This window comes from Bufo gargarizans, chromosome 7 (genome assembly GCF_014858855.1).
Source record: "Bufo gargarizans isolate SCDJY-AF-19 chromosome 7, ASM1485885v1, whole genome shotgun sequence".
Classification (NCBI taxonomy): Eukaryota; Metazoa; Chordata; class Amphibia; order Anura; family Bufonidae; genus Bufo; species Bufo gargarizans.
Genome location: NC_058086.1, coordinates 72530778 through 72552703, shown reverse-complemented (window position 1 = coordinate 72552703; position 21926 = coordinate 72530778). Strand labels below are relative to the sequence as shown.

At 47.3% G+C, this 21926-nt stretch overlaps 1 protein-coding gene across 1 annotated transcript in view; it reads left to right on the top strand.

Annotated features, from left to right (window-relative positions):
- The window catches only part of LOC122943127 (metalloproteinase inhibitor 2-like), a 61285-nt gene extending 40112 nt beyond the window's left edge, over nucleotides 1-21173 (top strand). The window contains exons 3-5 of the mRNA XM_044300596.1: nucleotides 10843-10951; nucleotides 16362-16492; nucleotides 20856-21173. Coding sequence (XP_044156531.1) covers nucleotides 10843-10951; nucleotides 16362-16492; nucleotides 20856-21032 — 417 coding nt within the window. The 3' untranslated portion in view covers nucleotides 21033-21173. The remainder of the gene's footprint in view (nucleotides 1-10842; nucleotides 10952-16361; nucleotides 16493-20855) is intronic.
- Nucleotides 21174-21926: the final 753 nt, after the last annotated feature.

Below are 21926 nucleotides of genomic sequence, written 5' to 3'. Positions count from 1 at the left end.
TGGGGCCTGCGTCACGTCAAAATCGGAAAATATAGAGCATGCTGCGATTTCCACTGAACGCACAAGTGATGCGTTAAAAACATCGCTCATGTGCACAGCCCCATAGAAATGAATGGGTCAGGATTTAGTGCGGGTGCCATACGTTCGCCGCACGGATCGCACCCGCACGGAAAACTCGCCCGTGTGAAAGGGGCCTAACTTAGCGATTTGCTATTTCATCCTGGAAAAAAGCACCTTTAGGGCTGTTTCACACGAGCGGATGCATCCGCTCCATGAAAGAGTGCCAAGACCCGATGCAGACTGCAGAGGCACGGAGCATTAACATGACTGATAATGCTCCGTGCCTCTCTGTGACCTCCTGTCACGGCTGAGGATGGGGATAACCCTCAGCCGTGCGATGCCAGAAGATGTTAGGCTGCTCGGCCAGGACGACAGGATTAGGGAGCAGGTCACCTCCTAAAGCGTCCCTAACCTGACCTTAACTCCTAGCTGCATGGGCCGACCTTGAAGGTAGGAGGGCCCATACTCAGGAACCTCGGAACCCTAACTCACCCTCCGACCGGTCCCTGAACTAGGAGTCAAGGTAAGACGGCCTGTTCCTTCTGGACACGGAGGAACAGGGGTCTCACTGGCCAAGCTACAAGGAATGGGGAAACACATACAACATACAGATATGACAGGCGAACAACTAGTTCCACACGTACCTGTCACAGCCACGCTGACTGGAACCCATGCATGCACTACTAATGTCCACAGAACAACTAGAGGACACAACATACATAACACACCGGTAACCAGGACATCCGTAGTTGCAAATAAACAAAGACAAAGGAAAACATCAACTGAACATCAAGACATAAACTTCACAGATAAACCTATGACCACAAGGGTGGCCCCCACTGGCAGGTGATATACACAGGAGGCTGCTCCAGCTAAGCATGGCTGAAGCCCCCCACTGACACATGCCAAACACTGAGACTTTATAGGCCTAAGAGGCCACACCCACACAGACACACCCAGTGTCTCACACACACAGAAAGGGAGTTAACCCTTCCAACACCAGGGAAGGTAGTGAAGCCACACAAAGGGAAAAGCACACAAACATACTCACCTGTTACCGCCGGCAACGGCATGCGTGGCAACCGTGTCCTGAAGAACAGCCAGCAGGCCGAGACACTGCCACCACATGCACACAACACCAGACGTTGCCGCGGACAACCGCAAGTGAAGGGAGGTGTCTAAGTGCATACAAACATGACCTCGTGCACAACAAACAGACAAAGGAAGTGCACACAAACACATGTTGCCAAGGGCAACCGCACGCATGCCTGTTGTCCGCGGCAACCGCACCTGAGGCAAACCACTAAGTGCCCCCAGCTGCGGTTGACACAACACCAAACCGCGGGCAACTGCATGCGGCTCCCAAGGAGTCACGACCATGACCAAGGGTCGTGACACCTCCTTACTACGAAATCACAGTTGTCGCTGTGATGCATTGCAATAACGGATCCGTCCAGCAGCACGGCCAAATAGCGGCAGGGCGGATCCGACAGGGTGAACAGCCTGTCGGATACGTACTGCTGCTAGTGTGAAAATAAAATTACGCTAGTGTGAAAGTATCATTAGCATTATCTGTATCTAAGCAATATCTATATTATTCAAATATATATTCCATATGGATATTGCTTAGATAAATACATATATTGGTGGCAGATAGGGATTTTATATAGCTGAATAATGATGATGATGATAGTAATGATGGCCAATTATTTATTTATATTTCCCAGGGGGTGTTCAATGTGTTCTAGTGGGGGGGGGGGGGGAAGGGCAGGGCTGTAATAACGATCCCCAGATGCAGAGGGGAACGTTTACAAACTGGCACCTCTAGCCCCAGTGAATGCAGGAGGGAGAAACATACCCTGCTGCCGGAGAAGATATCGCCTCGGCTCTGGTATGTACTGCGCATGAGCGATCGCATACCAGAGCCAAGGCAGTGTGAGAAGAGCTGGAGGGGGAAGGGCACCAGAGGCTCTGACGTTTCGTTTACAGAGCCTGGCCACTCCCTCAAGCAGGGAGAAGCCTGTAAACGAGACGTCATCACCAGAGCCGACTTGCTGACGTCGGGGGTCACATGACCAAGAACTGAACTGGCCAAATAGTGAAAGATAGGTTATGAAAGTGATTTTATGAAACTTTCACTGGACTACAATAAGAGGAATTAGAATACATTTATTTAAGTCGGATAACCCCTTTAACTGCTCATTTAAATATATATTAGAGGAGTTCCATACTGATGACCTACAGTGCTGTGCAAAGGTTTTAGGCAGGTACGGGAAAAATGCTCCAAAGTAAAAAAATGCTTTCAAAAATAGAAGTGTTAAAAGTTTTGTATTAATTAACAAAATGCAAAGTAAATAAACAAATAAATAATCTAAATCAAATCTTCAATTCAGCGAGACCAACCTTTGCCTTCAAAACAGCATCAGTTCTTCTAGGTACACTTGCATACAGTTTTTGAAAGAACTCGGCAGAGAGTTTGTTCAAAATATCTTGGAGAACTAACCACAGATCATCTGTGGGATGTAGGCCTGCTCATATCCTTCTGTCTCTTCATGTAATTTCAGACAGATTTAATGACTCTGTGGGGGCCATATCATCACTTCCAGGTGTTAGGTCAGTGGTTCGTGCCCGCTGATGCCCTGCTACTTACCATAACCTGGTGACCTCTGCAAGCTGCTGTCTCCACTGCTCCAGTCTCTGTTCCCTTAAGGCATGCTCACCTGTGGCCTCTTACAGGGCATCTTCAAATCCTTCCCTAGCCAAAGGCCAAAGACTGAGGTATCTTTGGGTTTTCCAGTGTCTAGTAACCATCGAAGGTATAATATCTTGTCTGGCTACCCTGCCTGTCTGCCGATTCTGCTCCTTGCCGTCTGCCCTGACCTTGGATTTGCTATCTGGAATACACCCGTACTCAGCCTGCTCTGACTTTGGCCCGTGTATATACACTACGCCTTGCTTGATCCCTTGGTGCTTCAGCTATTTTCTGGCATCCTGCCTGTGTTATCTCTGTATTATTCCCCACCTGGGTTCCTGTGTGTTCTCCAGTGTTTACCTGCTCCACCCAAGTGTTCCAGTAACTCTACCTTTCAGTGTCAAGTTCTGTTTACCTAGTTCATCCTTATTGTCAAGGCCCCAGGCCCAAAGTTTCCAGCCTGTTTGCCCTGGCTGAGTCTGCTTACCTCTCTATTTGCAAGCCTCGACCTGTGTCTACATGTTTCTATACAGCCAGGACCCCAAAAACCTGTATAAGTGCCTGTTCACACATACTTGTGGTTTTAGTGCGTTTTTTGGCATCCTGAGCTCCTGGTGCTTGCACCGGAGTCCTTGACACCAGTGGGTCAGCTACCAACCACTCCGGGACTATTCCAGGAGGTAGCGTCCTGGTTGTTTCCCAGCAGCAAAGTCCAGATCCCTGTACAGAGGTTAAAGGGTGAATACTGGGGAAGTGCCAGGATTACGCCCTTAGGGTTAGACCCAAGTCAAACTGGTTGGTTGGCACAGAGGGTCCACCCTCGCGAATCTGTGACACCAGGCATCTTTGTTCTTCTTTATGTTGAAGACAGTCCTTAAGGACATTGACTGTATGTTTGGGGTCATTAGCCTGCTATAGCAAGGCTATAGCAAAGCACTATGTGCTGTTCAAGCTATTCTGAAGAAGCACAAATAAATGGGCAATGTTCAGGAACGTAGATGCAATCGTCAGTCAAGGAAACTTGGTGCAGAAGTCTGGCCAGAAGTAGTCTTCATGGAAAAATTGTAGACAAAAAGCCATACCTTCGACGAGGAAACAAAGCCAAAAGGCTCAACTATGCACAAAAACCTAGGCACTTGTTTGCAGAAAATGGTAGCAGATACTCTAAACTGATTAGTCAAAATGTATAATATTTGGTTGTAACAGAAGGCACTTTGTTTGCTTAAAGTGGTACAAAACGAGTGTCTGCAGTCAACAGTGGAGCATATTTGGCTAGGATAAGTGGGGTCCTCAATGCTTAGAAATGCAGACAGATCCATTGCAAAGATACTTATCCATGTCACCATACCATCAAAGAGGTGTTTAATTGGCTCCAAATTTATTCTACAGCAATAGAATGACCCCAAACATACAGCCAATGTCATTAGGAACTATCTTCAGTGTAAAGAAGAACAAGGAGTCCTGGAAGTGATGATATGGCCCCCACAGAGTCTTGATCTTAACATCGAGTCTGTCTAGGATTACATGAAGAGACGTAAGGATTTGAGCAAGCCTACATCTACAGAAGATATATAAGGAATCCCAGCAGCTGTGTCTTCGAAGATAAAGGCATGTTTGCCGAAAAGCGTCCTGGTTGTAGGACACACTGAATATTGCAATAAAATATATTGTCGAAGACACAGCTGCTGGGATTCCTTATATGTTTACATTGGAGTTTGCTCTTTTCCCGTGCAGCATGCATCCAGCGAGTGCCGACCGGCTTCTCTACCTACATCTACAGAAGATCTGTGGTTAGTTTTCCAAAATGTCTGGAACAACCTTGCTGCCGAGTTCCAACAAAAACTGTGTGCAAGTGTACCGAGAAGTAGCAGTGCTGATTTACATTTCTCTTTTGCTCACTTTGCATTTTGTTAATTGATGCAAACTATTAACCCTTCCATTTCTCGCTCGTATCATTGGGGAACACAGGACCGTGGGTATAGCTGCTGCTGCCACTAGGAGGCGACACTAGGCTGAAAAGTGTTAGCTCCTCCCCTGCTGGCTATACTGTCTCCAGCCCAGAGAGAGTATATCAGTTTTTAGCTTAGTGTCGTAGGAGGAGGCAGACCTCCCTGCTTGCCGGGCGGCTTCCTTTTGTTATTTTTTATTTTTTTCCTTTTAGGTATGGGAAACAGAGTCGCCTAGCCTCTCTGTCTACCCTGGGAGCAAGACCGGTGTCGGTTTCCCTCACTACCCGACCTCCCCCAAGAAGTAAAGGTGGACCAGGGCAGCCTAGCTCTCCTGCCTCCCGCCAGCCAAAGGGTCACCTGGATCCGACAAGACCCTCCTGCCATACCAGACTCCTGCCACTTCGTGTGCCAGCTGCTGAAGAGGTGACCCTGCTGGTCCACTGAGGGAGGGTGAAGAGAAGAGGAAAAGATTGGGTGAGTAATCGGGAATAGGTGAGTATTTTACATCCCCATCCTTCTCACTTCTGGTCTTGACCACTCTATTCAGACCACAGTGAAGCCCTTATAGAGGCTGCCGCTTTTCCCCTTGCACCACCGTTAGTTCTAGCCGGCCACCGCACTACCTTAGACTCTGGCTTTGTTTCGGGCCTCCCCCTGGTTCAGGTTGCGGCCGCTCCCAGCTTTGTTCCAACGGGCCGCCGGGGGGTCTCTGCGGCCGTTCCTGGCAAGCGGGCGTCCTGCCCGCGCCGCTCCGTATCCCTTCGTCTTCCAATCGACCGGAAGTGCATAGCAGTCGGCCGCGAGTGGCTAATTTAGGTTGCGGCTTCATCGGAAGTATAGGCCGCAATTTGGCGCATCCCTCCGTGACTTAAGGGGCGTGGCTATGCTTCCCGCCATGGCTCTGTGGGAGGAGCCTTATCGCGATCCCCGCGCTGATTCAGGCTGCACGCTTCTACTGGAAACACAGGACCTGGGATCTCCTGCAAGCTGGTAGGACGGTTACATTCCTCTCCAGCCCTGAGACCAGTATTGGGTTCGGTTAGCAGCCAGCGACCCCTGCATGCCACCAGCCACCTATTATGCATGCACTAAATACAAAATTAAGTTCCCGCGTGGCCAGCCAGACTCTGAATGCTCTGCGTGCTGTGCGCCCAGACAGGTTCTGCCTCCCAAGCCTACGCAGCTGCATGACCACCCTAACCGCGTGGAACTGGACTGGGCCCATGCCCTATCCCGGGCAGTGGAGGACCTATCGAAAATATCCCAATCCACCCTCTCCCTCATGGGTCGTTTGGTTGATAAATCCCCAGCCTGCGCACCTTCCTCGGGCGAACAACTTGGGAGCAGACCTTCGCACAAGCAGCCCAGAGCAGGACATCATTCCTCCTCTGAAGCCTCAGCATCTCCACCCCCACCTTAGTCACGCTCGGACGCATCCTCCCTTCCAGGGGAAGTTCTGTCCGACGGGGAGATTAGGGACTCTGACTCTGATATGGATCCGGATTTTCCAAGATTGCTTCCATGGTGGACAGCCTAGGTAATCTCCTAAAGCCTTTCCCTTACACAACGACTTTTCGGTTGTCATTACAAAGGCGTGGGACCATCCAGATCGTCGCTTTACTACATCCAAGCGACTTGATCTACTTTATCCCTTTCCGGCGGATTGTGTAGCTAAGTGGTCCTCTCCTCCTAAGGTAGATCCTCCGGTCGCACGTCTCGCCAAACATACCACCATTCCTGTGGCCGATGGCTCATTGCTCCAGGATCTCGTAGATCGCCGTATGGAGTCCTTTTCTAAGTTCGTTTTCGCAGCATGTGGCTCAGCACTTCGTCCCATTTTTGCTTCCGCCTTGGTGGCTAAGGCGGTCTCTGAGTAAGCACTCCGGTTAAATCAGGACTTGGCGGCGGACCTCCCTCTAGCTGAGCTCCAATCTTTGGGCCTGCAAATCGTGGGGAAGTATCTGTGTGAGGCTTCCTTGGACGCGGGTGCACTTGTTGCCCACTCATCGGCTCTCGCTGTAGCCTTACGGCGCAAATTGTGGCTTAAGGTTTGGGCAGCGTATTCATCGTCAAAGCGTTCCCTTACAGCCCTTCCTTTTTTCTGGATCCTGATTATTCGGGACCCGGTTAGATGAGATTATCTCTGAGGCTATGGGCGATAAAAGTAGTCACCTCCCACAGGGCAGATCAAAGCACATGTTTCACGCTAAACCTTCAAATGCCCGTGCCTATTCCTTTCGCCGCTTCTCGGGTACACGACTGGCAGCAGGAGCCCCTCTCAAGTCCTCCACGCAAGACCAGCTGAAGAAGCCATTCTTTCAGCCTCAACCAGCCTGGCGCCCGCGAGCACAGCCTGCTCGTTCCTTGGCCAACAAGCAGTCCTCCGCATGAAGAGGCGCCCCCACCCTCATTGGTGGGGGGTCATCTCCTCCTTTTTCAGGAAATTTGGCGGGCCCTCATCTCAGACGCGTGGACGCTTGAAATTGTAACCTCGGGTTACAAGATCGAGTTTGCTTCTTCTCCTTCGGAATTATTCTTTCTGTCCCAGCCACCCAGAGATTTAGATCGGACCGTCGCCTTTTTCCAGGCATTTGATCTCTTCTCACTCGAGGTGTTATCTCCCCGGTTCCCCTGGAGGAACAATTCACAGGGTTTTATTCAAACCTAATTGTCATCCCCAAGAAAGAAGGATCCGTTCGACCGGTTCTGGACCTCAAGCTGCTGAACCGTTTCTTCCGGATTCAACACTTCAGAATGGAGTCCCTTCACTCCGTTGTTGCTTCATTGGAGCGGGGATACTTTCTCTCTTTAATAGACATTCGGGACACGTACTTACATGTCCCCATTGCTCCAATGCATCAGCGCTTCCTCCGCTTTGCGGTAGGGCCCCACCACTACCAGTTCGTCGCCCATCCCGTCAGAACGAGGACAGTCTATGTATCACTCTGGATACCCTGGCATACTTTGGCTTGCTGGTGAACTTTCAGAAGTCTTCCCTACGTCCCACCAGGCAGATCACTTTCCTTGGTATGATCCTCGACACGGACGCGGCGTTAGTTTGCCTCGCTCTGGACAAGCGGCTAGCCCTTCTGCGGTCGGTTCGTCTTCTCCTCTGGTGCAGGTACCCATCGATCCGATTTTGCATGCAGGTCTTGGGTGCAATGGTCGCTTCCTTTGAGGCAGTTCTGTTTGCACAATTTCACACCCGTTCCCTTCAACAAGCAATTTTGTCATCTTGGGACAAGTCACCGGAGTCCTTGGACCATCACATCGTCCTGTCCCCAAGGGTGCGTTCGGCACTCAGGTGGTGGCTCTCGGCCCCAACTTTGGAGTCGGGGAAATCCTTTCTCCCAGTCTCATGCGACGTTCATTACCACCGATGCCAGTCTTCAGGGTTGGGGCAGAGTCTTCCCGCCCCGGACAGTCCAAGGCGTATGGTCTCAGTCGGAGTCCAAACTGCCCATCAACATCCTAGAGCTCCGGGCCATTCATCTATCCCTTCTCCATTGGGCACCTTTCCTGAGGGGCTGGCCGATTCGGATCCAGTCAGACAACGCCACTGCGGTGGTTTACATCAATCACCAAGGGAACCCGCAATCAAGCGGTGATGGAGGAGTCGGCCAAAATCCTGCAGTGGGCGGAGACACATGTACCAGCTCTATCGGCGGTCTACGTTCTGGGAATGGAGAATTGGACAGCAGATATCCTAAGTTGGATGAACGTCGACCCGGGAGAGTGGTCTCTGCACTCGGAGGTGTTCGACTTCATTTGTCTCCGTTGGGGCCAACCGGAGGTGGACTTGATGGCATCCAGACTCAACAACAAACTCCCCGCCTTCTTCTCTCAAACAAGAGATCCCCCGGCGTGCGCCGTAGATGCACTGGTGGCACCACGGGACGGGTTCTCTCTACTGCACGTATTCCCTCCTCTTCTCCTCCCGAGTCCTGCGCAGAATCAGGATGGAGGGCATTCAGACGATTCTCATCGCTCCGGACTGGCCCCGTCGCACGTGGTACACCGATATCATCCTCCTTTTAGGAGACACGCCATGGCCTCTTCTGCTCAGAGTCTATCTTCTCTCTCAGGGACCTGTCTTCCACCAGCATTTAGAGTCACTACGTTTGACGGCGTGGCTGTTAAAACCGCCATTCTGAAGCAGCGAGGTTTCCCTGACAAGGTCATCCACACCATGATTAAGGCCAGGAAACCAGCGTCATCCAAAATTTATTATAGAACTTGGAGATCTTTTCTGCGCTTCTGTGCAGAACGTAGCCTCCCTCCACTGCGCTTCTCACTTCCAACTATCCTTTCCTTTCTGCAATCGGGTCTGGATTTGGGTCTTGCTCTTAATTCCTTAAAGGGACAGGTCTCGGCGCTGTCAATTTTTTTTACAGCGTCCTTTAGCAGAACAGGCCCCGGTTAAGACCTTTCTACAAGGGGTGGCTCACACTGTCCCTCCGTATCGCCCCCTTTGCCCTCTTGGGACTTGAACATTGCCCTTGGTTCCCTCCAATCTGTTCCTTTTGAGCCTCTAGACGCAGTTTTTCTCCATCTTCTTTCCTGAAAGGTTGCATTCCTGGTGGCAATCTTTATAGCCGAAGGTAGTCTCTGCCTTCCATGTCAACAAAGACCTTGTTCTTCCTTTGCTCTGCCCCTCTCCCTCACATCCTAGGGAGCAAGCTCTCCATCAGCTGGATGTGGTTCGGGCTCTGAGGATTTACTTATCCATTTCTAGTTAGTTACGCCGTACAAACTCTGTTTGTTGTTCCTGAAGGTCCTCTCAAAGGCTTGGCAGCCTCCAAGGTAACGATTGCCAGGTGGATTCATTTGGCAATTGCTGAGGCATACCGCTCCCGGGGCAAGGCACTGTCCCTCGGTATCACGGCCCACTGGACCAGGGCGGTGGGCGCTTCTTGGGCTCGTTTACCGCCATGCTTCCGCTTCACAGCTGTGTAAGGCAGTGACTTGGTCTTCCTTGCACACGTTCACCAAGTGCATACTTTTGCATCAGCGGACGCTGTTCTGGGCTGCAAGGTCTTGCAGGCAGCAGTGTCTTAAGCTTCCGCGAGGACGTTTTCCATGGGCGTGGACTGCTTTGGAACGTCCCACGGTCCTGTGTACGCAATGATATGAGCGAGAAAACGAGATTTTTGTGGACTCGCCTGTAAAATCTCTTTCTCGCTTAGTTCATTGGGGTGGACAGCTCCCATCCATTGATTTCTATTATTGCCGCAGGTGATGGCCGTTGGTTTGCCGGCAGGGTCCTCAGTTCTGGTTCGGTCCAACTGGCATTAGTTGGGTTATGGTTTGTTTCCTGTATGTTTTTCTCCTACTCCTACTGCTTGGGCCAAAGCTGATATACTCTCTCTGGGGTGGAGGGGGTATAGCCGGCAGGGGAGGAGCTAACACTTTTCAGCCTAGTGTCGCCTCCTAGTGGCAGCAGCAGTTATACCCATGGTCCTGTGTCCCCCAATGAACTAAGCAAGAATTTTTTTTTACAAGTCCACAAAAATCTCGTTTTTGAAAGCCTTCATACTTTGCAGCATTTTTACACACTTTTGCACAGTATTATAGTCATTAATATCTGACTGGTGGTGGTCTGATTCCAACAACCCCTGCTGATCAGCTATTTGAAGAGACTGCAGTGTCTAGAGAGCACTACGGGATCCTCACAGCTTGCTGTTCGTTGTATAGGGGCTGTGCTTGATATTTCACTTTAATCAGACTAGGTTTCGCCTAGATCATAAGGCCAATGGACGTGGCCTAAGAAAGAGGCCACAGCATGCCTGGTATTGGTTAAAATAGTGCATTGTAAACTGTACAAATATACCTATGTAATCCTCCCCATAGCAGATGTTGGGAAAAAGAGGATCGAGTATGTTGGACTTTAACAAGTCTGATCCTTTGTTCCAGCAGCAAGTAAGTGCTGACAGACTATAGCAACAACTTATTTGGATCTCGCATTAAGCTACACATGTATACTTGGCCTCCATGTTTATGGTGTAGTCAGTACTAATGGCCGTTCGCCAACATACTATGGCTGACTTTAAGCTGAAAGCTGCTTTGACGTAGTCACGTATATTATACGCACAAAAATAGCGATTTTTCTTTAAATAACACTTGATTACTAAATGTTCATAGGTATTTAAAGGAGATAAGTTGACGATATATCTACAGGAGGTGAGAACCTCATCTGAATCTGCTGCTTGTGGAATATCCCTGGAAACCTCAAAAGAATATCTTCTAGGAGGTAAGATGTCATTCAAGGACACTTAGGTTTACTCTGACGATAATCAGCCACGAGGCATGGGTTATTTGTTGATGGGGGAATATAGGATTATTTTAAGTTTCTTGTATGTTTATATTATAGCAGTTCTATCATTACAAGTGCATGAACTTGAGAACAATATTATACATTTTTCAGCAGCCCATTCCCTTCCTGAAGGCTCCATCTCTAATTGTCAACTGGTTAAGATGTTCTCCTACACACTGAAGCACTTCACCCCGTCCCCCAGTTCTATATCCCTAAAAAAACTGAGTATTCAAACCATCCTCCTGGATGAGCTCTGCATCTTCTCCTTTCCTCAATATGAAGTAAAGATCTGTCCCTCTGAGAGATTTGGCAGTTTTCGGAGAGACATGGCAGCAGCAGTGAAAGTTCACTCTAAGAAAACTATGCAGTCACTGGTGTGAGATAATATAATACATGCTAGATGCATGTACAGAAGGCCACACTCCCCTTCTCCTTTCTTCTCGCCCACAAGTTCTGCAGCTCTCTGTAACATGATCCCCTAATGAGAAGCTGCCACTTAGTTATCAGGGTTTTTCAGTGAGTCCAGAGATTCTGAGCAGTTCCAGAAACTAAAATAGCCAGATCTATGGGGAACAGGTGTCTGATAATTAGAGATGGAGAAATTATTATTGAACAAGATATATTACAAAGTTTATTATCTTAAATACACTATTGATTTATGGGGAAAAATGTAAATGATAGAATTATTTAATTCATATTCTCTGTAAAGCTACTTTTACATCTGCAGTTTTTGCTGGATCCGTTATGGATCTGCATCTGTTATGAACGGATCCAGTTGTATTATCTCTAAAATGACCAAGACAAATCAGTTACTAAAAGCATTGTAAGTCAATGGACGCCGGATCCATTTTCTTTTATGTCAGAGAAAAGAGATCCGACACCATTGACTTACATTATGTTTCATGCCGTCTTGCGACGTATCCCATGACGCACTCAAAAATCGCTGCTTGCAGTGCTTTTGTGTGCATCATGGGAAAGCAATATAGGAGAACGGGATGCATTCTGGTGCACTCCATTCCGTTCAGTTCAGTTTTGTCCCCATTGACAATGAATGGGGACAAAACTGAACTGTTTTCCTCCAGTTTTGAGATCCTATGACGAATCTTAATACCGGAAAGGAAAATGAAAATGTGAAAGTAGCCTTATTCTTCTGATGCGGGAAAATCTTACAATTGCCTTTGGTCTAATTGGTCAGATACTTGTGTGTGCAATGTAAAGAAGGCATGAAGATGGTCATATATATCAAATTAAAGTGGGCCAGACCCACTGATTTTCACAGGACTGGCAGACGTTCCAATCTGCATAGCGGTCACAGTAACACAATGTACAGAGCTATGCTTGGTTCTGGTACACCAGAGGTGGGCAACCTCCGGCACTCCAGGTGTTGTGAAACTACAACTCCCAGCATGCACACTTGCTCTGCTCTTCTCATAACTCCCATTGACATGAATAGAGCATGCTGGGAATTGTAGTTTGACAACAGCTGGAGTGCCGAAGGTTGCTGACCCCTGTGGTACACTGATATTGATCACCTGTACTAAGGATAGGCCAAATAAAGGTTCTGGAAAACCCATTAAAGCATACGTTATTGAAGGGGTTATTCCACAAAATTACTTAGAACCTAAACATAGGTGATAAATATTACATCACGCGTGTGTGTCTGCAATCCTAAGAACGAGGGGTCTCCGATTCCCTTCTTACCTGGGCAGTAGTGTGCATGCCAGTCCACTGCCCCATTCACTTCTATGGGGCTGCTGGAACACAGATGTGAATAGAGCGGTAGACCGATATGTACACTACTACTGTATTCAGAGAGGCCACCCCTCAAGATTGTGGGGCATCCCAGCAGTCAGACCCTCCATGATCCAAAAATTATCATCTACCCAGTGAACAGGTAATAAATATTTTGTGTGGGATATTCTCTTTAATATTTACTTATAGATTTTTTTTAAGTTGCACACCTTTGCAAATACTATACTTTACACTAACCTTGAGTTACAGCCAAAAGAATATACCGCCGTTACACAAAATTGTGAATACTGCATTATGGTCCTGAGCTGCATTCACAATTCTACAGGTTACAGAATGGAAGCTCCCATCACTGATTTTCATTGAAGGAAAGGTAGTCTATATTCTAGGCGGATACGGAATGATGATTGTCTAGGCCCATGCAATGAGGGTGATGGGATCCTCATCACTAAGGAAAAAATAGATATTTTTTCTATTTTTGTGTTTCAAAACTTTAAAGTAGTATTCCTATCTGGGATATTGATGGCATATTGCTAGGATGTGCCATCAATGGCAGATCGTTGTGGGTCCCACGCCTGGGACCCGCTACTATCTCCAGAACCTGATCACTGAAGTGAACAGAGAGCAGCAGAGCACGCGCAGCCACCCTCCGTTCTCCGCTATGGGGGGGGGGGGTCCGAAAATAGCCACGAGTTGGCTCAGCTATTTCCAGAAGCCCCATAGTGGTGCATGGAAAGGTGGCTGCACTTGTGCAGTGCACTCTCCATTTACTACTTTGGCACTACCGTATATAGAAGAGCGCACTCGCTCGGCTATTTTTGGAAGTCCCATAGCGATAAATGGAGAGCATGGCGCGCATGTGCAGTTGGCTTACCTTCACTCTGAGGGCCCAGCTTTGGAGATTGGAGCGGATCCCAGAGGTGGTACCCGCATCTATCTGACAATGATGGCATATCCTAGCGATATTCCAATAACGTCCCAGATGGTACAATCCCTTTAATGCAGTGCTCTAGATGACGACCAAAATGAGCCAATTCGCCTTAACATTTTCAGATGGCGACAAGACTTTTTAGCTCAGCAGCACAGGGGAGAAGGAAGCAGTCCCCACCCCACCCCCCCAGTGCCGCTGCTGCCACTGCCACTAGTGAAAAGACAGTGGGGCGGAGGGGCTGTGGCCACTGCGCCACCAATGAAGATAACTCTCTCATTATTTCATATACAGGAAGCGGGTGCTGGCTGCAGAATCACATAGCCGGCACCCGACCTCTATGACAGGTAACTGCGATCCGCGACAGTTAGCCCCTCAGGTGCCGCATCCTGTATTTGAATTACATTATGGGTGAGTTAACATCATTGGTGGCGCAGTGCGCCTCCCCCTCAAGTATTAAAGTCATTGGTGGCAGTGGCCCCTCCTCCTCAGTGGTAGTTCCCATCAGAGCCCCAGCAGCGTAATCCTGGGGCTCAGATTGGTTACCATGGCAGCCAGGACGCTCCTGAAGCCCTGGCTGCCATAGTCGGCTCCCTGCTACTGTGTGCACAAAGCCCAGGGCAGCAGGGAGAGTGTGAGGTCCTATTCACCCTAATAGAGCTCTATTAGGGTGAATAGGACAAGGGTTGTAGCCCCTAAGGGGGCTAATAGTAAATAAAAAGTGTAAAAATAAAATAAAGTTTAAAAAAACACAAACGCCAAAATATAAAGTATAAATCGCCCCCTTTCCCAATTTTACTTATAAAATATATAAACAATAAATAAACATATTACATATCTCCACGTCTGAAAAGTCCAAACTATTAAAAAATATCTCCTATGCGGTGAAAGTTGTAAAAGAAAAAAAATAATAACCGTGTGCCCCCCAAAAAATAGGATAGGACTGTTCTATTATGGGCTGGACGTTCCATAAAATACAAAAATGCGGAATAGTGTTTTTTTTTTGCATGGTATCGAATGGTATTGAGTATCGCAATACTTTTTTATGGTGTCAAAACCAAATAAAAATTTTGGTATCGTGACAACCCTATGTAGTGCTGGCTCCTTACTGTGACCTGCGTCTCATCTTCTCCAAGTCTTTTTTTTATTTTTTATTATAATCATATATATTTTCAATTTGGCGACAAAAATCTTAATTTGGCTCCTAAATTTGTCAGTTTAGGAGCCAATGGCTCCTGTTTATTTTTTTTAGTCTGGAGCCCTGTAATGTCTATTTTATTATTCCCACATTGATTTCTATTTGTCCAGAATTGCTGAATTGTCAATACTGCTCTGGTTTATAACCCTGCTTTCACACCTGAGCGTTTCTCAAACGCGCATTTTACGCGCGTTTTTATGCACGTTTTTTGTAATAGTAAACGCGTGTTTGACGCGCGTTTGTGTGATTGACTGCAGTGTCCTATGGCCACAAACGCGCGTCAAAACGCCCCAAAGAAGCTCAAGTACTTGATTATGCGTCGGGCGTTTTACAGCGCGATCGTACGCGCTGTAAAACGCCCAGGTGAGAACCATTCCCATAGGGAAGCATTGGTTTTCATGTGTTGAGCGTTTTACAGCGCGTTTGAACGCGCTGTAAAACGCTCAGGTGTGAACTTAGGGTAAGGCTACGTTCACACTTGCGTTGTTATTCCGGTATTGAGATACGGCAGAGGATCTCAATACCGGACTTAAACAGATCCGTTTTGATTTTACACATCAGGATGCATCTATTCTGTTAGGATGCGGTTGTGTGAAATCAAAACGGAAAAAAAAATGGCCCGTCACTAAGTACATTTAAAGTTAATGGTTGACTGATCCAGTTTTTTTGGCTCCATAAAAAACTGACCTATCACCACCAACTTGGGCCTCCTGTACACGAACCCAGTGTGCACCCCGTTGTCATATTGCGGTCCCGCAATACACGGGTGCCTTTCTGTGGGCATTCCGCATCACGGATGCGGACCCATTCACTTAAATGGGTCCGCAAATCCGGATATGCGGAATGGTGCGGAACGGAACCCTACTGAAGCACTACGGAGTGCTTCCGTGGGGTTTCGTCCCGTACTTCCGTTCCGCAAAAAAAGATAGAACATGTCCTATCTTTTTGCGGAACAGCCGGATCGTGGACCCATTAAAGTGAATCATCCGCGATCCACTGCGGCTGCCCCATAGACTGTGTTCGTGCATTGCGGCCCGCATTTTGCGGGCCGCAGCACTACCACGGGGCGCACACGTTCAGGTGCAGGAGGCCTTACATTGTTTTCAGTGCCGGATCATTTTTTTTCCCGTTTTTATGACCGGACACAAAACCGCAGCTTGCAACGGTTTTGTGTCCAGTCACAAAATGGAATGCTGCCAGAACGGAAGACATCCTGATCTGATCTCTTTCCATTCAGAATGCATGAGGACTAAACGGAAACTTTTTTTTTTCCGGTATTGAGTATCCAGTCCGGTATAGGATCTCAATACCGGAAAACAACAACGCAAGTGTGAATGTAGCCTAACACAAGCTGTAACTTAGGATCAGTACAAAGTAAAATATTTCAAATGTAATTTGTCTATTTATCCGTAAATGTTACATCCTTTAATTGGCATGCATTTTATCAAAGCTTTTTATCTGATTTGTTAAAGGCAATATGATTGAAGGCAAAGTCCACATCTATTCGTGTGGCCTTTATAACCTCTGGGAGAATCTGTCTGCGTTCCAAAAGAAGAGCCTCAGTCAACCAAATGAGGGATATCAGCAGGGATGTCAGTGTAAGGTAAGTGTTCTCCTTTATTTTAGCTGTATTACAGCTCAGTGCAGGAGTCATATATTTAGTGCCATGGACAGAATCAAGAAGCACAGTGACTGCAGAGGGTCATTCATCCAGCCAACGCTGACCTTGTGTTTTTCTGCATATTGAGCAGGCACGATTTTCCAATGTACAGGGCGAGTCAAAAGTCATAGGACACCCTTTTATTTCAGAAGTGAAAAGGAAAATGAAATATCTGAATACCCCACCAAGTAATGGGTGAGGGGAGGACTATCTTGTCCGGAACATGGCCATCATTTTGAAACCCGCCATATTGGATCAAGGGCAAATTTTTCCAATGGGAAGGGGGGTCATGTAGCATATCAAAGAAGACCAGCATTTTCTCAGAAATCGATTGCCGCAATCAGATTTGAAATATCTCTTGTTCAAAAGTTATCAAAACAAAGTTGCAACAACAGCCGGGAACGTTCCCTGTGATGCACAGCTATTTGACGCGTTCAATGTGTTGGCCCTGGTGCTGAGCACAGAGCTGAAGGCGCTGGATCCAATTGTTATGAGCCCACATGAGAAACTCTGTGTTCAAAGAGATATTGCAAATCTGATTGTGGCAATTGATAACATTCTGGTTTTCTTTTATATGCTACATGACCCTCTTCCCACTGGAAAAATTTGCTCTTGATCCAATATGGTGGCCATGTTCCGGACATAGCCTAAAAGATAGGCCCCCTCATCCATTACTTGCTGGTAATCACATATTTCATTTTCCCTTTCGTTTCTCAAAAAGGTTTTGACTTACCTTGTATTTTGTATTTCAATTCCTAACCCTTTTTTGAGGAAATGTGTCATCAGAAAATTAGCTACTATTTAAGTCACACAAGAACTTTTGGTGATATTTTCAATTTTCCATGTGAATATATTTACACAAAAAACATAAAATCCTGCAGTTTTTGCCATTAAGCCTAATAATAGGTGCCACTTCTTGGTCTGTACAGATCACTTTATTGCAGTTACCTGCTTATCTGTCATTCTAATCCTGCCTGTAATGATATCACCTCTTTGTATAGATAAGACAGGATCCACCACTCACAGTAGGTGATTGTCAAACCTCATCTATTTTCTCCTTGTATTATGACCTCTGCACAAGTCACAGAGCATCTCCCATAGATGTCAGGAAGGTCCCCTCCTGACCATTGTGTCTATGGACCATGGGGCTTCCGCAAAGCAATTTAATAAATGCTTTCTAAATGCTGTTAAGAACAGCTCAGGCAAAATGGCCGCCCCCATAATCATAGATTCATGCTGCCCTGGTTACAAACAGCTATGACTCACAGGACAGGAGGAGAATTGTGATAGGGGAAGGTCCTGGTCAGCTTGGTCAAATGACAGATTTCTTCCTATACACGAATAGGGAGAGACCTTTCCATCTGGGCGAGCCAAGCAGGGAAAAGCTGGAGGAAACCAACCTGCATGACTCTTCTCCCCTTTCCCAGCTCATTTTTTTAACTATGTTTTATCTGGAATGCAGATTTCCAGGAAGCCTGCTAGGATTTCATGCTGACCACGGGTAGTACGAATCTCCTGGCAGGTTCTCTTTAAATACTGGTAAAAAAAAAAGGCCTCAAAACCTCATGCAAATGGCCCTATTATGACTCCTGTTGCATGGGGTCGCAGTAGAACACCCATAAAATGCATGTGCCTTTACCATTCTGCTTTATGCCTCTGATTTCATACAGAGCAACAAATGATGGTGCTTTATCTGATGCAGTATTACTCTGGAAACAGCCCCTAGGGTTGAACCATATGACGGCATTTACTGAGCTACAGGGGTCTCCGTGTGCCTCTGTACACATAAGCAAAACTAGGATATGCCATCAATGCCACCTCTGGGACCCGCTAATACCTCCAGAACAGGCCACCCAAAGTGAAGGAGAACACATCACAAATGCGCGGCCACCCTCTGTTCACCGTTATGGGAGTTCTGAAACTAGCAGCTATTTCCAGCAGTTATGTATCGGTGAATGGAGAGGTGGCTGCGCTTGCACGATGCGCTCTTCATTCACCACTATGGGACATCGAAAAACACCAGAGCAGGCTCGCTCAACTACTGTATTTATGGAACTCCGATAGCGATTTTTGTATTTCAATTCCTAACCTTAGTTTTAAGCTCTCTAAAACTATTGAAGGCATTTAGACAATGGGGGCATATAGCTAAATGGAGCCCCGAAAGTGAGGGGGGGGCACACTGCGCATGCGCAGCCGTCCTCCATTCATTTCTATAGGGTTGCTGAAAATAGCCGAGCCGTTGGGCCCATAGAAGTGAATGGAGCGGTGGCCGGTCATGCCTGGTGTGTGTTTCCATTTACTTCTATGGGGAGAGCGGATTTACTCCAGTCCGGCCACCACTTTGGTCCGCTCTGTTCTCGATATAGGTGTATGTCCCGGCGGTGGGACCCGCACCTATCAGACAATAGGCACATATCCTAGCGATATGCCCCCTTGTCTAAGGCTACTTTCACACTAGCATTGTTTGAATCCGGCATTCAATTCAGTCACTGGAACTTCCCGCCGGATCTGGAAAAATTTGTGAAAACGGATTACATTTGAAGCCTGATCAGGATTTTGATCACAATGAAAAAATGCATTGGAAAAAACGGATCCGCCATTTATGGACTTTAACTTTTTTTTCCACATTTTTCGGGTTTAACATGCAAAAGCCGGATCCGGTTTGGCGGAACACACGGCGCCAGATCCAGCGTTAATGCAAGTCAATGGGAAAAAGGCCGGCGTTCAGTCAAAGTGTTCCAGATTTTTGGCCGGAGGTAAAAATACAACATTCTACGGTTTTCTGAAAAGCCTGATCAGTCAAAAAGACTGAACTGAAGACATCCTGATGCATCCTGAACGGATTAGGGCTCTTTCACACCTGTGTTCTTTTCTTCCGGCATAGAGTTCCGTCGTCGGGGCTCTATGCCGGAAAAATCCTGATCAGTTTTATCCTAATGCATTCTGAATGGAGTGAAATCCGTTCAGGATGCATCAGGATGTCTTCAGTTCCAGGACCGGAACGTTTTTTGGCCGGAGAAAATACCGCAGCATGCTGCGCTTTTTTGCTCCGGCCAAAAAAACAGAAAACTTGCCGCAAGGCCGGATCCGGAAAGAATGCCCATTGAAAGGCATTGATCCGGATCCGGCCTTAAGCTAAACGTCGCTTCGGCGCATTGCCAGATACAACGTTTAGCTTTTTTAGAGTGGTTACCATGGCTGCCGGGACGCTAAAGTCCTGGCAGCCATGGTAAAGTGTAGCGGGGGAGCAGCATACTTACCGTCCGTGCGGCTCCCGGGGCGCTCCAGAGTGACGTCAGGGCGCCCCAGGCGCATGGATGACGTGATCGCATGGCACGTCATCCATGCGCATGGGGCGCTCTGACGTCACTCTGGAGTTTCCCGAAAGCCGCGCGGACGGTAAGTATACCACTCCCCTGCTCCTACTATGGCAACCAGGACTTTAATAGCGTCCTGGCTGCCATAGTAACACTGAAAGCATTTTGAAGACGGATCCGTCTTCAAATGCTTTCAGTACACTTGCGTTTTTCCGGATCCGGCGTGTAATTCCGGCAAGTGGAGTACACGCCGGATCCGGACAACGCAAGTGTGAAAGAGGCCTTACTCTCCATTCAGAATGCATGGGGATATGCCTGATCAGTTATTTTCCGGATTTGAGCCCCTAGGACGGAACTCAGCGCCGAAAAAAAAACTGCATGTGTGAAAGTACCCTAAGATGAGGCAAGTCCAATTCCATGCAGAACACAGACCTGCAAAAAATATGGATGACATCCGTGTGCATTCCCTGTTTGGCAGAACAGAACAGTTTGCCCCTATTATTGTCCATTATGCGGACAATAATAGGACATGTTCTATTTTTTTGCGGAAAGCACATGCAGACATACGGAAACAAAAAGCACACTTCCGTATTTTTTTTCTTTGTGGACCCATTGAAATTAATGGTTCACCATACAGTCCATTCTCCATGGGACATCCATAAATACAGTAGCACAGCGTGCCACCACGGCTATTTCCGGAACTGGACCTGTAGAAAGGAGTGGGTTCCAGAGGTAAGGCCCACGTCTGTCTGATACTGAGAATGTGCAACATGAGCCAAACCCTTCAACCTCTCTTTCAGGTCTTCTTTTGGTTTCAAGTGTGAGTGAGCGGGCAGACCGTGGTGATTGATAGCGCCAGTTTTTCCCATCCTCTCTATTCACGTATACCATTATAACATTATTAGATTACAAGGGTCACAGTGTAGGGAGCATCACTTTGTTGTTGTTACAATGACCTGAAGAACCCTAATGTAATGGTTTATATCTAGATCAGATTTTGTACCCCGGAAACCTGCGATAGCAAGGCACCAGATGAGTGCGTCTGGAGCGACCGGCAGGAGACTGAGAATCTATATAAAGAGCACGCGTGCCTTAAACAAAAAGACGGATCTTGCAGCTGGCAGCCAAGTATACCTGGCAAGTCTACTCACAACAGCCACCCATAGATGATCTCCATGGTCCCGCGGCTGGTTTGATCTGCTGGAGCGAATGGATCACAAACAACACAATGAACTGTACAGAATGTGTAATGAAATTGTGGAGCTGGCGCTTTTTGGGGTAGAAAATAAAGGAAATCAATAAAGGAACGCTTTAATAGTATTTGAGCAAATATAAGTATAAAGAAAATTAATAACGCAAAAAACAAGCAGAATTATTCCTCCTCATATTCCTAGAAAAACTATTTTCGAGATCAAAAATTCTGCTCCATGGCTACGTAGGCCTTTAGAACCTGTCTCATTTATAAGGTGTAATTTTTGCAGATAGTTCTCAATCCACAAGATAAGGCCTCATGCACACAGCAGAGCTGGAGGTGGCACTCCGAGTCCCAAAACTGCAGGGACCCCGTGTGAAGCAATTCCATGACTAACTCCCCTAGCGTCAATGCTTCTAGGTTAGGATAGGTTCCAGCATGAAGCCTAAGGCTGGTTTCACACGGGCGTTGCGGATTGGGGCAGGATGCGTTCAGGGTGCGTTCAGTGAAACTCGCACTATTTTGCAAGCAAGTTCAGTCAGTTTTGTCTGCGATTGCGTTTAGTTGTTCAGTTTTTTCCGCGCAGGTGCAGTGCGTTTTGATGCGTTTTTCACGCGCGTGATAAAAAACTGAAGGTTTACAAACAACGTCTCTCAGCAACCATCAGTGAAAAACGCATCGCACCCGCACTTGCTTGCGGATGCAATGCGTTTTTCACGCAGCCCCATTCACTTCTATGGGGCCTGTCCTGCGTTACAAACGCAGAATATAGAACATGCTGCGATTTCAAAGCATTGCAGAAGTGATGCGTGAAAAAAAACGCTCATGTACACAGCCCCATTGAAATGAATGGGTCAGGATTCAGTGC